Genomic DNA, 17,890 nt, shown 5'->3' on the forward strand with positions numbered 1-17,890 from the left:
GTTACAAGTGATATTCAGAGTTCTCTCCAATGCTCAGAGTCTCCATCAACTTGGGCTAGTAGCCTACAGGCATCTGGGACTTTAAGACTTGCTACCCGCGTGGCAGAGAAAAGCAAGGCTATAACCATATACATATTTACATCAACATTTTATTTCAGCTTCTGGATCTGGAGTTATAAACATTTTTTTACAAAAAAAAAAACCAACAAAAAAAAACTCTTTGATGTTAAGAGGTTCATCTCAGGATGAAATCCCCCCAAAATTTCCCCACATAAAATAAACATTGATTCTTATTGTAGTCCTGGCCATCTGGGGGTATGTCTGGAAAAGCACAGAAACAAAAATTAGATGATGGATTCTTGGGAGAACTAGGAACATGCCTGACACCAGAAAAAAAGGAAACTTTTGGTGTGGCCTCAAACCTTCACAATGGTATTGCTTTTGAGAGCCAATGCCAAGGACATTAGAAATGGCTAAAAATAATGTTACGCAACTTCCATCACTGTCAAAGACTTCAAAGTTCTGAGCATTTTCGCTTGGGGAAAAATGCAGGCATTATTACTTATGAGTCAGCAATGATACAGCTCAACTGTAGCTCAATGAATGGGCTGCTTTAAAGTGAACCAAGCCTTTCTCTCTGAAAAAACCCAGGGAAATTTGGGTTTGAAACGCCAGACATTTTAACAATCAGCATTGCACCCGGGTGTGCATCTGGGACAAGACACTGAATTTCATTTCCAAACATGTATTGTTTTTTTGTTGAGAGCTTAAAATCGGTTTCTTGATTAAATCAGACAGACGTTATTTGATTATCAGGTATCAAATCATTTCTGGAGAACAAACCGAGGTGTCATTTAAGGATGTGCCGGGTCTTTTCTTGATGCTGTGATAGTACAATTTCCATCTCACTTCCCACACCCCCCCCCCCCCCCAAAAAAAGGAAAGACACTGGGTTTGCTGAAAACAGCAGCAGGACAGCCAGCTGTGTTCAAATACCCACGGAGTGGCTCTTTAGCCTGAGAGCTGGCAGCGCAGAAAGACAGGCATGTGTTCCCGGCAGCTGTAGCACCACTTGCCTCTATCGGCTTCCTCATCCTCGCTTGTCTGATGGTTTCGGGCCTCTCCCATCGCCAGCCAACCGCAACCCTGCTCACTCTGGCTCTCAGTTCCCACTTTCGAACCATGCACCACCACGCCCCCCCAATCAGTCTGAGGGTGTCAAATCTCTCTTCCTTCTCAAATGCCACACTCCAAGTCCATCCACGCACCTCAAATCCCTCTCCTTCCTCACCCCCGAAATCACCCAAAGCTGCCGTGTCCCAAGCACTCAAAGTATGAATGACATCTGCCACCTCAGCGATTGTATACTCGCTCGTCTGCATCCACTCCTTGGTCACAACATTCTGACGTCCATGAATATTCCCTCAGTGCTGTTACGGGAGCTTTTCTGCTACTGAAGCTACTGACAATGAAGCTATTTTACCGCATCACTTGTTCTCAGACTTCTCACCTTGTACCGGCAACACATTTTACATTACATTACTGTCATTTAGCAAATGTTCTCTTATCCAGAGTGACTTACATAGGTTATAATTTTATCCGGCTGGATATTTACTGAGGTGACTGCGGGTTTAAGTACCTTGCCCAAGGACACAACAACAGAATTGAACCAGCAACCTTTCGGTTACAAGCCCTGCTCCTTAACACTATGGTACACTGCTGCCCTTATATTTTAATAGTGTATACCCAATAACGACCAAGACATAACTACATACTGGTTTATTAGACCTGTGAAAACAAGAACCACTGAACCCACAGATATGCAAGGTAGCATCATTTATCATCATCATCCCATATTTGGAGAATGTCACGAGAGGACAAATTTCTCCCCTTGAGAACAGTAAAGTGTTATATTCTTGTCTATTCCAAACTCCAGCTTTTAAGGTGTAACGGGTGTTGGAGACTGCTGTTCTCAGATAATCCATGCATACCTGCCCAGGTGACCAGGATCAAGTGCAGCTCCATAACCCAGAGCTGGCTGAAGACCTAAGAGCTCCAACAGAGGATATATCAAGGAGATGGTTAGCATTAGGCCTAAATTTTCCTGCAACCTAATTAAAATCATTCAGCTGTAATGAAAGGCAGCATACATTAGCCTCCCAGATGAATATGGTAAGGAAGGGGGGGAAACAAATACATGTATTTTCTGCAGCTTCAGCGTTCCTCGGAGATTCATGTCTTCACCTCCACTCAGGACAAGGTTTTCTGATGTAAAAGGATGTCCCCAAAAGTTGGTGAAAGGAGTCAAGAAAGGACAGGTTTACCAGGACATTCTCTGAATGTTACATGAAACTTACTTCATGGACATTTATGAACTGTTATGGCTGATCTCCTTAATTTAACCCGATTTTTTTTTCTTTTTTTTTGTCACACTGACAACTGAGTCTATGCTTGGGCTCAGTTTATATCTGAACTGCAACACAGAGTGGCAAGATATTCTCAGAGTGAGCACGTAAGCTTTCTGCAGCAGTTAACAAGGATTCCAACATGACACCACCACAAACTAAAGGCCGTCGATGCCACAGACATGATAAAAGGCCAGATCAACATGAACTGAGAATCCAGTATCCTCAGATCAAATTAGAGCTTCAAACCGTTACTGCTTTCACTACAGAACATTCATCCCAAAAGTGATGTGCCAAGGAGCCACATCAACACTCAACACTCAACGCTGTATCAATAATATCCAAATAAAAACCCTAATAAACACAACAAACTGGAGCTAAATGGTAGGACACCGATGTCAGAAAGAAAATGAGCAAGGAGAAAATTTAGCAGAGAGAGGAGTCTCCCAGGACATAAACAAGCCTCAACTCACAAAATCACAGCTTCAGACTTTATATTTAAAAAAAAACAAACAAAAAAAAAAAACAAACCCTGATTGAATCCAAGAATCCATAGGTCAGGACCTGAGCTCGGGAAACAAATTACTATTCATTGAATTTGTAGTGCTGCAACTCTGTCTGTACTGAGGTCACCCATACATTAATAAGGGGAAAGCAGAGAATACAAGAGGTTGGCATTAAATGCGGGGAGGGGGAGATGCAGCAGTCTGTCAGCAGATGCTAACTCAGTTCATTCGGTGACGGTAATGTGGGCATCACCTGACACAAGGGATCAGTGACGCGCAGATGAATTCATTAGCGCCGTCCAATCCTCCGGAGCCGCATTCAGATACAACATGTTTGCGTGTAATTACTGTAAAAGCCCCCAAGGGCTCCCAGACTGCTCTTACTGCAGCCGCTCCCCGGCTGTCCAATCAAAGAGTCTATGCAGGCTGGGCGCCCAGCCAACACAGTCACTCACTCTCACACACACACAGGAACACACAGGCACACAGACAGACACACACAGGAACACACCTACACAGAGATATACACACACAGGAATACACAAACAGAGACACACACACACACACTGGGATACATACACAGACACACACATTCACACACAGACACTCGCATACAGGAACATACCTACACAGAGATACACAGACACAGGAATACACAGACAGAAACACACACACTGGAATACACACACACAGGAATACACTCACACACACACACACACACACACACTCTCACACACACACACACACACAGGAATACACTCACACACACACACACTCTCACACACAGGAATATACTCACACACACACACACACACACACACACACACACAGGAATACACTCACACACACACACACACTCACTCTCACACACACACACACAGGAATACACTCACACACACACACACACTCACTCTCACACACACACACACAGGAATACACTCACACACACACACACACACACACACACACATTCACAGTAATGTAACCAAAACCTCTAGCCACATAAAAGTCACAGGATCACCTTCCACAAAGCCTTAACATGGCAGCAATGGGGCAGCTTTTGGGGGATTGGGAGGATTGAGATGGGGAGGTTTGCTGGAGGGCATCCACGCTAATGCCCACAAGGTCACAATCACACAATCACACCCACAGACATTCACATGCTAGTCACTCATGAGTCATGCGTGTACATTTAAGCACACAAGGGTGTTTCTGACAGACAGTTTTACTGAGGACACGGTTAACGCAAATGATATACAATGCGATTCACAAAAACATCTTCCCACCATGTTCTGGCTCACAGTTTCCCAGCCTCCTCTGATGCTGAGGAAGAGGCTCTGATAACCTTTCAGAGTCTGCATGATCGATCACATGAGCCTTCCCCTCCTCCCACAACCAAAGCACCCCCGGCTTATAAGGACTCATCACCCCCACGCTCTGCAAAAGCAACTGACTCGTGACCTGACGGCTTCAGGACACGCCACCCGGAAGCCAGACGGCACATGTGCAGAACGCACACGTGCTGCCGTTTCCTGTCAGTTTCCTTCCTTTCAGAATTATGCAAATCGAAGCGCACGAGCTTCCCTCGTTCCCCTTGCAGCGGAGACAAAGATCATCATTCATTGGACGGCGAGGGGGGAACGGATTTGTATGCAGTGAGAGTTATTTTTTTTTTTTCCCCGATTTCCCCCGCTGTGCGCTCTCCCTGCGTCTCGTTACGTAATGAGGCAAGCCATGGGCAAACGCACGCTGGTGATTACAGTCCAGGTCGGAATCTGAAGCCCTGTGTGCTGCGTTCACAACACCAGATCTCACCAGATCTCTCAGATCTATAGCGACGGATCTATTGCAGTTATTGTTTACCCATCCTCTATACTGCCTCCACTGCCCTTGTGGCTGTACATCAGTTAAAAGGCTTTACAAGCTCGCCGAGTTCAACACGCGGCCCTGGAATGGAATGAAAGAGCCAGAAATAATACAGTCAGGCCCAACATACACTGATCCCAGAACAGGGACAGAGCGCTGGCTACAAAAACTACTCGCAGTCCAAATTAGAGCTCTTTTGCCACTTATAACCCATAACCGGTCTGCCTCGTAGGCCGCTCGTCCAGGGAAAAATCGGCTCAGAGTTGGCTATCTGTTCCCGTGGCTGCCAAACGGAGAAGGTGAAGTTAAGACTGTGACCAATGCCAGCAATCCTGCATCACAGAGTCCCCGCATGGGGCTATTTCTGTGCGGATTCCACACCCACAGCTGTCCCCCCCCGGGCGTGCACCATCGCTCGGGTGGCCGCAGTGTGACAGAGGTGAGAGAGGGAGGCGACCGAGAAAGCGAGGGAAAAGAGAGGACGCGAAAGGGGGGGGGGCGAGGCGCAAGGAGTCACGAAGGTCACATTCACAGGGGGTGGGACGACTCTATTGTCCTCAGAGCCAATCAGGGAGGTCCCTCAGCTGACTCTCCTAAGGGGTACCCTTTAGAAACAAAAGAGAATCTTCAGATGGTATTTACGCATGGATTCGTCTTCAGACACGTATGACAAAATGGCTGTCCGCCCCAAAGCTTCCTCAACTTCAAAATCAGCCAGCGTTCCTTTTCATAGAGAAATATCTTACATTCCTTCCCGTTTCCAAGAATATATCTATTGTCTCAGAGTTAACACTGCGACTCTCACTGGCTAAGCGTTCAAGGTGAATTGATTCATGTATCTGCTATTTATCAAAGCCTGTCAAATATATGTGAAAAATCCAACAGTCTCGTCCTACTGAAGGGCTTGGAATAGGACCTGATAAGGTGGTAATTACTCCACTGGAGGTTTCCTTAACCCACCTGTATCACTCATCGATACAGGTCTCAATAATGACAAATCTATTCTTGTCGCCAACATCTTCCCCACCCAAGAACAGCAGCCTGATCAGAACCATCGGCAAACGCAGCCTCCCTGGACGCTTCACAGCCCGGTGTGGCAAAGAATGTCACTGCTGAGGACCAAGGTCACGCTGACGTGACCCCAACATTCCGGAACCCCGTCTGTGGGCGTGCGCCCAGCGAATTCCCCAGCTTCCCGAGACAAGAGACAGAGGGCGACGGTGACATTCCCCCGTCCCTGGACGGGGCACGGCCCCACAAAGCCCGGACGCCTACCTTCGAGAGCCCCCTCTTAGAAAACGTCTATTTATAAGCCCTAATGAATTTCAAGAGCGTGCACAAAAGGGTGGGAGCGTAACCCGACACCAGCAGCTGATTGTCCAGTCACATTCCTCCCTCATTAGCAGAGGACACTTGTCAATGTTAAGAGCCCCTTTCCTGCCCACCTTCAGTCTTCTAACCAACAGAAAATAATCAGCACTACAGACATTTGTAATCATGCTTAATAAACACACTTGCTCCTTTCTAAGGAACCCTTTGCTGGTGTGAGGTCTTTACTTTGTAATCCTGCTTTAATGTTCTTCCTTCTTTTAAGATTCATGACCTTCACTAGTGTCCTCCTGTGATCCCCAGCTAAGTAAAAAAAAAAAAAGCCTTCCCCTTTCTTCAGACTTTATAAAAGCAATCATAATAAATTTCTTCTGTTTAATAAGCTCAGACACTGGTAGAGCAAATCTTGCCGGAGGCGCTCTTAATTAAAACAATATAGAGAGAAGCAATTAATGCACAGCGTAAGTCCTTGTACTTTGCAAAAAAGAGACTGCATTAAAGAAACGGATTGAAAATTGCTGAGTTTATTTCACATTTTCCATCTATAAAATATACAGTGCCAAAGAAACGGGGTTCTGGCATAAGACATTACAAAAGCAAAATACTCTTTTCCCCCCCTCACATCAGGAAGTCTTGTCACACTCCAGTTCATCATATGCAATCAAAAAGGATTTTTAAAAAACATGTCAATATCTGATTTGTATTCTCGTCTGTAGCATATGGATTTATTTTTATCCAACGACAAATAGCATTTCATTACCCCACCTTGCCCCACTCAGTCTCTGCTGTAGTGATAAAAGGAGGAAACCTGATGAGAGTTGCATTTTCCCCTCAATCCCCGCGCGCAGTTTGAGAAACGATAAAGGCGAACACACAGTAGACACTCGCTGTATCTTTGGATAAAGGGGCTCCACACTCAGCCAGAGAGATCATCAGCTGAACAGAGCTGGAGGTGCAGCTGGACTGCGCGGCATGGAGCAATGCTTCTGCGCATGCACATTCAGCAGAAAGTGCAAATTAACTGAAACACAGATTACTACCCTGTGGTGTCTTTATTTTTTTTTTTTTGTACCTTCTGAAACTATTGGTATTTAGCACTTCTAAAGGGCCTATTAAGGGCCTATATTCAATAAATAAAACAAAACAAAACAAAACCAAAATATTGTTCACCCTTCCAATCTGGTGTCATGTGCATCCCCTTATACCAAATGTTGTCTGGTTTCTGTAAATTTTGTTTCTCCTTTGTGGGCACAGTTGGGTTGTTGTTTAATGTAGATGACCTGCAGGACGGTGAACAGACACTAGCCGTGGACCCCCCCCCTCCCCTCCCCCCGCCCAACATGCTAGTGTCTTCTACACAAACAGCTTGATTGCAGAGTGGGAATCACTGAGGTGTTCTTGACAGGGTCTACAGTAACTAGCTTCTCCAACTGGCGAATGTTTGAGAAGATCTGGAAAACAAAAAAAAAAAAAACAAGAAACACACCACAAAAGAAAAACGTTACTGAATGGGGCTCCTGCAGCACCTTTTTTCATGTTTCTTTCCTCTCTAACTCCCTTTGACTGAAACTGGTCTTGTTCACAGACCACGGGATCAGGGCTGACCGAGGCTGGGAAAAACCCCCGTTGAAGAAATGGTAACCGCTCAAGTCCATTAATGATCAATGAGGGCAGCCATGCTGGAACATGACTCAAAAGCCTCGGGTGCAACTGCACTGCAAACGGCAGGAAAAGACATGGAGGGGGCGGAGCAATATAGGTGATAACAGAGCAGATCCCAGGGAAAAGACAAGGGGGGTGGAAGGGCGTCTGCACCCTTCCTAAATGCCTCAACAGAGTGCATCTGATCTGGAATCAGGGTGACGTAGAGCAGCCTGATCAACTGTCTGCAGGGGCTCTGTGAGGGCTGCTCCCAGATCAGCTGCTTTATATCCCAGTATCAGATCTCTGTTGCTTCTCCTGAGCCCTAGATTACAGAACTGGGGACAGAAACGCTTTCGTTTCTAACCACATTGTTACTCTGGTTAATATTACAGTTTGTTTTTCCCCCCTCGTTTTATTTGTTGCTTCAATGAGGCTTTCTTTTGAATGCAAAAAGCACGTCATCTGTGATTCCAGACGTGCGTGAGCCGACAAGGTAACTACACCGTGACTGACTTGACCAGTGATCGACTGGTGTTCTGTCAAGGGAGTGTATTTGTATGCTAAGCTGAGTTACGAAAGAGAATTTGGGGATAAGCTAGGAAGGAAATCGGCTCAGACGCAGCTTCAATAAAAACAACAAAACCACAGCCAAAAAAGGGATCTGTAGGTTACCAGGATTTAACCTGGGGCCAAAATATTAAAATGCACAGAACATATCAGAGGGATTAGACAGAATACATGTTCATACATCAGTAGATACTGTCTTGGTTGATTATCTAAACCTGGGGGAGCTGTTTTTTTGAGAAAATGGGGCTTTTTCTTACTTCTCTCTTTTTTTCATTAGGTCAAATTTTCAATAATTCTCTCAGGAAAACAGTTGTGGGAGATGCTGGCTTATGGAGCAACACTGCACACTCACTCAAATGTTTACATGTGCAGTGTCTCAGACTGAACATAGTTCTCGACAGTCAGATGGATGCTCTGTGGTGCAAACAGGTTATTAGCCAACCGACAAAAAAAACATCCTGGCCTTCAGGCACTTGAATCACCTGAATCTGGCCCTGTATTGAACACAGTCTCATAGGAATTTTACGAGAGCTTATGCATATTTACAGATATTGAACACAATACCACAGAGACTGATGCTTGGTGTTCTAGAAGGACATTTTAGGTTTAAGCCCATTGTATCTCAGTCTCTTATACAGGAAAACATGGCCTTTTAAAATATGCTCACTTCAAGAATGAAAGTGGTGTGGTGTTACCTGGTATACAGGTTTCTATGTCCAAACACAAATACATTAGCTTTATGAATTCATCAGATGAATTTTAACAATGACTTATAGGGATGGCATATTTTGATCGCTGAGGTTTTGAATGTTTAAATATTTAAGTCTCAGAGAACCAAATGCTATTAAAACAGACAACAGATACTCATTTAAACATTGTTTTAACATGCTGCAACTTTTAAGTCAAAGGTTTTTCTCAATGTATCAGCAACAAGTCAGAGGATACATTAAATGGCTTAGCAGCTAAAATACTGTATACTGAAATATTTCACTGAAAACAAATTCTGTCTCTGTCCCACTCTGTCTCCCCTGCAAGAGCATACTTGCCTGGTATTCTACATACTACAAAGTGTTTTTTTTAATTGGTCTGCAGTACAGAATAATCTCAACTCAAAACCTTTATTAATGGTCCAATCATGTACATGTTAGGCTTATCTGAACAGCCCTATATCATGTCAATTCTGGAAGGGGAGGGACTCACGAAGAGAGGTGTTCCTGCTGACAGGTGATTGGCTGAAGCTTAAGAGTTGGGATGGTGGACCCTGCTGTCCATCATCCAGACAGCGGGGGCTGTGCTTTGTCTGCAGGGGTTGGAGGAGGTGAGTGAAGCGATAAGCAGGGGCTATCACAGAGCAAGAGAGCACATCTTGGCCAGACTCCTGAGTGTCTGGGAGAACGCAGCAGGAACTGAAGGCAGAGCAGTGCACCCTGGGAAACTGGGCAGCTGGGATGCAGCAAATGCATTAGCTGGGGACTGATGTGGGTCACTCTGACTGTGACCCCTCGCTTGGTGCATTCTTACGGCCACAGCGTTCAGGAACTGGCAGGGGTGGGAGCTGGGGTTGCCAGCTTGTTTCTGAAGCTTAAGTGGAGTATATCTCTACAATACACCGCCTCAAACAGATACAAACACAAAATCAATACTTACTGATTTGAGGATCCAAAGCCGCCGGAGAAAGCTGGAAGAAAACAAATAAACATTATTTAATATATAATACCGTTTCATAAGACTGTTCAGGGCTTTGATCAGACACATCACAGGGGATGTCAGTTTCCTTCTTCCAAGCAATTGGGTTTGTACTACATCAGAAACACACACACTGGCCAAGGCGTAGGAGGTGGAACATGCTTCTGTTTCATTTCTCCCACTGCAAATGCTACTTCAGCACATTTCTCAACCCAGCGATTTCAATTACCTACTGTAGTTCATTAATTACAAAAAAAAACAACAAAATGACATTAAGAAACGGAATCTATTCTAGTTTGAATATGACATAACAATGGGTGACATTTGTGGAAACATCACCCCAGGACATAGACTGAGGATAAAAATGAGTGGGGGGGTGACAGGGGGGGGGGGGGGGGGGGGGTGGAGAGAGACAGAGACAGAGAGAGAGAAATGGAGGGAGAGACAGAGGAAGTGAGAGAGAGAGACAGAGACAGAGAGAGAAGCAGAGGTTTTCCTCTCTCCAGGTCTCTGAAAGTGGGACAGGGAGCGTTATTCCGGGAGTCCGGAGCTCGCCAGCGGCATCGGGCCACTGCAGAATGTGGGTTAATAAGGAGCCGGCTGGTGGGATTCCGCCATCCCCACGGCAACCGCTGCATCGCCACCGATGCGCCTCAGCACCGGTGAGGCAGCTGAGAGAGACTGGGGGGTGCTGGACTGCTCTTAGTGTTTACTCACTTACAAATGGAGCAATGCAAAGAGAATAAAAAAAATCACTCCTAGTGGAGGCCAGGTACTCCAGTGGATGTCTGCACTGCCTTTGTTTGAGTCTGTAGCCAGTCCTCGCCCTATCTCCATATATCACCTCTGCTACAGTGAACAGGAGTACATTTCCGAATACATGGAGCGATGCCCAGTCTTAGCTTGGTTTGAAGCGTTTTTTCCTCCAATCTAAATGGCAAATGTCTTTACAACAGTTCACCACGGGTGAACCCATCTGAGGGGAAAATTTATTCAGCCTTAAGGTGTGCATGAGATGAGTGCGCCGTGGTGAAGACAAGCAGAAAGGCCTCCAGGTGGCTCACCTCCCGAGGATCCGAACCCGGAGAATCCGCCGCTCTGCCCGCTGAACCCAGAGCCCTGCTGGGCCAGGCCCCCGAAGGACGGCGCACTCTGATTGGCTAGGCTCCCAAAGGTCGGGGTGTTAGAAGCCGAGGCAAAGCTGTGGGGTCACATAAAACAGCAACCAATCAGAAGACTGGGAACATACAACAAACTCGATCTGAAAAGGCAGTCTCTGGAAAGAACAGAGTAGTGACACTAAGCAGCTGACTCACTGAATGGAGCCTGTCCAGATTTCTTATTGCCAGTGTAATTCAACATAACGAGAGATATCAACAAGACTTTTTAAAAAACATTTCCAGAAAAAAGAAAAAAATATCACAATTACTCAACGCTAATAAAATAAAACATTGCAAAATGTGAATTCGGCACAGAAGATAAATTTGTTCACAAAATATACTTAGTAAGCAATAAAAGAACTGCGAAATAAAATAAATGCTAGACAGATAAAGCATTTATTACCATAATGGTAATTACTGTTAACACTAAGCAGCAAAAGTAGCGATATGAATGGCGACAAAGGGACAGCATAAATCTCAGAGCGCACAGTGCATTTAAAAATCTCACTTTATTAAAAGTAATAAATTGTGTGCATGTGTGCATTAGGAGGGGCTCCTGGGAAAAAAAAAAAAACCCTGGATTTTGGAAAGTGACGGTTTTGCTTTGGGAAATTCCTCCCCCTGCAAAGGACACAGCCTGCCGCATTCTCGGCCGTCTTTTACAGGTCAGTAATAGATTCAAAGCCGTCTCTCGAGAAGACTGTCATGTTATTTGAAGCCAAAATATGGTGACTAGAATAAAGAGGAAGACAGGCCTGCACTCAAAGAGGAAGTATTTTGGTCTCCTTTGAGTCGCTCTCATGAAAGCCTAAGAGGTGAAATAAACATCGGTTTGTGCTCATGCTGAAAGACCAGAGACAGAAGGACAACACAAACACAGAGCAAAATAGACACTTTTTGATTGCAGCTTTCTCCCTCTTGTGCGTCTCAAAGTTTTTTGAAGGTTAGTGTTCCAAGCTATATGGGTGCTCTTACTGTCTAAAAAAGTTAGGTTGTCCATGTGTGTTATGTTTAAACACATTCATGCACCACATTTTGATACGGTACATATTACATGATTGGCATTTAGCAGACACTATTATCCACAGCAACTTACATCAGTTTATTTATTTATTTTTACTATGTTACTTTCAGCTGGATATCTACTGAGGCAATTCTGGATTAAGTACCTTGCCCAAGGGTACAGCAGCAGTGCCCCAGCAGGGAATCAAACTGGCAACCTTTCAGTTACGAGTCCTGGTCCTTACCCGCTATGCTACACTGCCCCTCTCTCCTGAGGTGACTGCCTCCTCCATGTCTGCATCGCTTTCTAAGTGACACACTTTCCAGTGCAGCCTGACTCTGCAGAGGCGCGGTACAGTGTGGAGATGGATTTATTAAGCCATTTCAGGAGCTTCTCGCGGCCTGAAGAGAGGCCTGCTCCACAGCATGGCAGCCAAACGCTGCTGTTTTTCCTCTCGGACATTCTGACGTGTTAAAGGCCCCCTACAGCATCCTGAATGGTGTATCGCAACTCATTAGATCAGCGGTCAGTCTCAGCAGGGCTCAACTGCAGGGCAGTAGTCACAATGCAATGATAGCTGTACGGGAAATCCGGTGCAAAAAGCTAATATGACACTGATTACTTGAATCATGATACTGAATCTTGAACCGTGAACTAATTAATAACCCTCAGCATAACAGGAAGAATCCGAGCTGGGCTTATCGTGCTGTGTGCTGCTCTGATGTGAGGGTGAACCTCCCAGGATGTCACTGTGGGTGCAGATGGACCCACCTGACCGCCGTGGTCGCCGCTGGAAACCCGGGATTGGTTCTTGGGAATGAGCAACCGCGGACACAGAGAGGCTACCTTCATAAAAGTCTGCCCCCGCTCCGTGATCTAATCTGGGAGGCAGACTGAAGCACTGGTGACCCCCTGACCCCAATTCAGGAGGCAATTTTTGGCGGCCGCCCTTCCCGGCGACTGCTTGGTCACCCCAAACAAGATTTACTTCCAAACATGCGGCTAAACCGCAAAATCGAAGCTCCGCTGCCGAAGGGCCAATGACAAAACGCACCCGGCAGCTGCTCTGCGAGAAATTAAACCCCGGGAAAGTGCTTGATTGGACACAGCAGTCGCTTATAAACCTGCAACTCGCTTGGGGTACAATTGATACAGCCAACTAAACCGTTAGGGTTCCCTCTGGTGCACTTTCAGGAAGTTTTAAGAGGAAACAGGAAGCTAATTTCATGCTCCAACTGGATATAAATCTTAAACGATCAGTGTAAAGTAATCCACTGATCATTTGCAAAGAAAACCTATTAATGTCCTTCACAATAAATCCAAAGGAGTGTAAATTAAAAAAATATCCAAAGTCCCTCTTCTATCACAACTTTACAAGTACGTATAATATAAATTATAAATCCCCTGGCACATCTTACAGTTATTACAAAAACAAAACCTAGGGGAAATGTTCAACTGAATGCACTGAAATGTAGCTCTGAAAAGATGAGAAAAGGCCGCGGTGACTTTCACTGCAAACGAGACGATTTATTAAAGCAAAACCCACAAACGCCGGCCGGCCAGCAAACAAACAGACGAAACCAAACTAAAAGCGCTAAGCCCTTTTGGTCCACTGCCACTTGGCAGCCCGGCAGGATTAAGCCCTCCGGCAACTCAGTTTAGAGGAGGAGACGGGGAAAGAAACTCCTTCAAGGGCCGTGAGGCGCTGGAGGGGCAACAGGGGGCTGAAGTAACAGCAGGGTCTACCTGCCTACCTGTGACTCTGACCCAACAGGAGCAGATCGACGAACCCGCCCTCCTCAATAGAGGCTGGATGCTGGGACATGGGGGGGGGGGTTTGAGGGGTGGCACGGGGAGCTTAATCTAATCTACCGACAGGGAAACGCACGGCTCTGGGATTATCTCTGCATAATCTGCAGCTTCCAGCGCTGTATGGTTTTTTAGCATGGCGGTGCTGTCCGCAGCATGTCTCTATGGGCCTCGGCAGACCAGGGGAAATGAATGCCGTGTCAGGGAGCCGTAATCTCAGCCCGAGCACGCAAAAAAAAAAAAAAGATTTTCTCCCAAGAAGAAATCCCCTTGATAAGATTATTTATATTAAAATGAGATTCTTTTTTGCCACAGGTCCTGATGAGAACTTCCTAACATGGTTCTCACTATTTTTTTATCATTTCACAAAGATAAAAAAGTATACCTTCATATACCTTAAGAAAAAAAAGAAGATAACATTTGGACTGAGATAAGCCGTAATCACTTCAGAACATTCGTCAGAGCAAACACAAAAATGAATATGAAAAAAATATGGGATTGACCCCATATGCACTTGAAAATGGCTCTCCAGCAAATACCAATATGCACTGCAGACAGATTTGTACCCTAAGAGGACCACTGAGAGGCACAGTAGTCATTGGATTCTAAAGTCATTTAAAACTGAAGATGAAATTTAGATTATGGATTTTTGTAGTTTGCGTGCACAACAGACAAACTCTTTTCAGAGGTGTCAGCTCACTTACCCGAATCCCCCAACACTGGCGGCTGCCGTTCCCTCCCCGAAGACCTTGCCTGTCCCGGACCCCATGGGACTGCTGAAAGATGGGGCGGCCCCAAACGCTGACGTGCTCCCGAAGGCAGGCCCGCCCCCAAAGGAGGGCGGACTGCTGAACACAGGGGCGCTGCCAAAACCACCTGGACAGAACAAGAGGGGTACAACCGAGCAGCTGGTTAGGGCAGAGAACACACCAGATACACACACATCAGAGAGAAGGCACTGCTCTAAAACTGACACATTCACACATTCAGAAATCCAAGAACAACCAAGTTCACTTATATCACCATACAGCTCATCAACCGTTTACAAACTAACCGTTTTTCGAGGCTGTCATCCAATAAGATGACATTGATACTTGGACCAAGATGCATGAAATCGAAACATCCAAATGGACTGTGTCCGAAATTCAGTCAAGCAAACCATCGCTAAGTATACTACAAAAGACAGAACGATTAGCTGACACAATAGCGACAATAAATGAACCAGAATATTTGCCAGAGTAGATGAAAGGAACACCAATGAAAAGACATGTCATGTCTTTGACATGTCAGACATGACTTCCTTTTTTATAACAGACTTCCTTTGGCACTAATTTTTCTAAAGTAAAGGCAGTTTGATGAGAGAAAAAACCTTGAAACAACATCTCTTGGGGAAAAAATATTTCCCTGGGAGTCACTTGGGCAGTACTTCTCCTCTGTGAAGACATTTAACACAACTGATCACTCTAATATGGTAACTGAGAAAGCCAGCGTGACAACTTAGCCCAAAATAACGTACCGATAATAGATGGTTCAATCAATGCGCACTGCCGCGGTTTTCTGGCGAGCGCTGAAACACCAAAGTGTTCCTGATACCCTCTCCGGCCCTCCCTCTGACCGGTCTGCCAAATGCCGCTTTGGCAATCATGAGCCAGGCTAACTGGACCCCATGAGGACGGTTTAAAGGCACAGCTGGGCAGCTGTGAATTGATTAGTAGACTGAGCTAGTGGACTCCGGAGATGGGGGTGTGTGTGTGTGTGTGTGTGTGTGTGTTGTGCAACAACGACAGAGCAGGGCTCTGAAATTTCAGCCAGCCCCACAGAATACTGCGGTGAATAATTGATTGGCCGAATGTAATTGGATTACGCTCCCTGGACGGGGGCCAGGGGAAAGCGAGCTGCTTTTGAGGATGGCAGCCGGCCGTCTGTGGGAGGACGGCCCGCAGAGGGGGGATGCCAGCGGGGACCGCTAACACGCAACGCACCGCTTCCATGGCAGAACAAAACTGGTTTCACAATGAGTGCTACGAGAACCCCGCCCCTCCTTCTGTTCTGCAATCACTGCTGTATGGGCGCGCCCGCGCGCGCACGCACACACACACACACACACACACGCGCGCGCGCGCACATGCGGAAACGTTCACACGCACACACACGCGGAAATGTTCATATGCGCACACATACACGCATGCGGAAACGTTCACACGCGCACACACACACACGCATGCGGAAACGTTCACACGCACACACACACGTGCGCGCACACAGACACACACACAAACGAATGTGCAAAAAGCTAGCAGTAGCACAATCAATTATGTCTAAATTACAGTGCAACGCTGCAAACTCAGTGACATGAAATCGATAAATTCTTTAACAAGAAATGCTAAGGTTTCCATGTTGACATTTTTTTTTCTTTCTTTCATGCTGACATTTTTTAATAAACTGTGCAATGGGCATCTCTGTAATGAGTTAAAAATGTTCGCTTTTACAGACTGGGACCAAACCCAGCGGCGGCCTGCTAGCCCAACCGTTGGCCCGATGGCCCCCCCACCGTGCAAATCGAGTGGCCCCTCACATGTGATGCCCCCACATGCCCTTTAAAGACACGACAGTCTGATGTACCAGTGAGACAGCAAGGAGAGCAGCAGTGTGGAGCAGGGTTTGGCCACCCGAAGGTGACGGTTTTGATCGAGAACGAGGCATTACTGCTGCGTCCACCAAAATGAGAGGAAAAGGATGTGATGTTGTAAAAGTGTAGCCAACCGACAGTAGATAACACTACGGCCTGTCTATTACTCCACTCCACAGTTACTCAGCAGGCACGCTTATCTAAAGCAACTTACACATCTTATGATTTTTACACTTAACTCCACTGGATATTTCAGGTTACACGCACTGTCCGAAGTTACAGCTGCAGTGCCCCATGGGGGGTTCGACCTGACAGCCTTATGGGGTAAGAAGCCCTATTCCTAACCAGTATTACATTACATTACATTATTGGCATTTAGCAGACACTCCAAAGCGACTTACATCGTTTACAGTTTTTTACAATGTTATCCATTTATACATCTGGATATTCATTGAGGCAACTGTGGGTTAAGTACCATGCCCAGCAGTAGTGCCCCAGTGGGGAATTGATCTGGCAAACTTTCAGTTACAAGTCCTGCCCGTTAACCACTATGCTACACAGTATACAATTTGTGTGTGTATATATAAGTGTGCGAAAGACAGTGTGGCTCTGTGTGTTTCTGTGACAGAGAATATCTGTGTGTGTGCTCATTCGGACGTGAGAGAAAGAGAATAAATGTGTGAGTGTGTGTATGTGTGTGAGAGAGAGAAAGTGAGAGAGATTGTGTGCGTGTGTGTGTTTGCATGTGTGTTAGCGTCTGAGGGGCACAGTGGCCTTCGTCTCCTCGTTAGAGCTGCCAGTCAGCGTTTGGGGGGCGGGGGGCGGGGGGTATGTGGGATCCTGGGACAGGGAGACGGAAGGCGAGAGCATTCTATTCATCCATCACCACACGTTCCCCTGTGACCCTGTAGCACTCTGAGAGAGCTGCTCTCTCCGATACAGCTCTGGCCAGCGCAGCCATAGTACCATCCAAAATCCTCTGCCCACACAATCAAGTCTGATCTGGCCAATTTCAGAGTCCTGCTCTTTTTAATTCTCTGCTTTTAAAAAACAAATTAAAAATACTGATACAGTACCCCTTAATAAAACCTTTTACACTAATAAAGGCAACTCTTGAAAACTAGAGCTAGCAAGGCAAGGCAATGTGTCCTTGAAGATACACGCTGTTCTTAACAAAAAAAAAAAAAACTAAGCTGTAAGTGGCATTTAAAAAAGCCAAAGAATTAGGGCCCCTTATTTGATCCATTTGATGACAGTGCTTCTCATCTCACACTTCTTTGTGAAAG

General features: G+C 45.9%; 1 protein-coding gene across 1 annotated transcript in view; it reads right to left on the reverse strand.

Annotated features, from left to right (window-relative positions):
- Window positions 1-6,629: 6,629 nt before the first annotated feature.
- nup214 (nucleoporin 214) overlaps window positions 6,630-17,890 on the reverse strand; it is a 56,753-nt gene continuing 45,492 nt past the window's right edge. The window contains exons 33-37 of the mRNA XM_036529984.1: window positions 14,680-14,851; window positions 11,068-11,204; window positions 9,965-9,995; window positions 9,518-9,617; window positions 6,630-7,557 (exon numbers count right to left, since the gene is read on the reverse strand). Coding sequence (XP_036385877.1) covers window positions 9,557-9,617; window positions 9,965-9,995; window positions 11,068-11,204; window positions 14,680-14,851 — 401 coding nt within the window. The 3' untranslated portion in view covers window positions 6,630-7,557; window positions 9,518-9,556. The remainder of the gene's footprint in view (window positions 7,558-9,517; window positions 9,618-9,964; window positions 9,996-11,067; window positions 11,205-14,679; window positions 14,852-17,890) is intronic.

This window comes from Megalops cyprinoides, chromosome 5 (assembly GCF_013368585.1).
Source record: "Megalops cyprinoides isolate fMegCyp1 chromosome 5, fMegCyp1.pri, whole genome shotgun sequence".
Classification (NCBI taxonomy): domain Eukaryota; kingdom Metazoa; phylum Chordata; class Actinopteri; order Elopiformes; family Megalopidae; genus Megalops; species Megalops cyprinoides.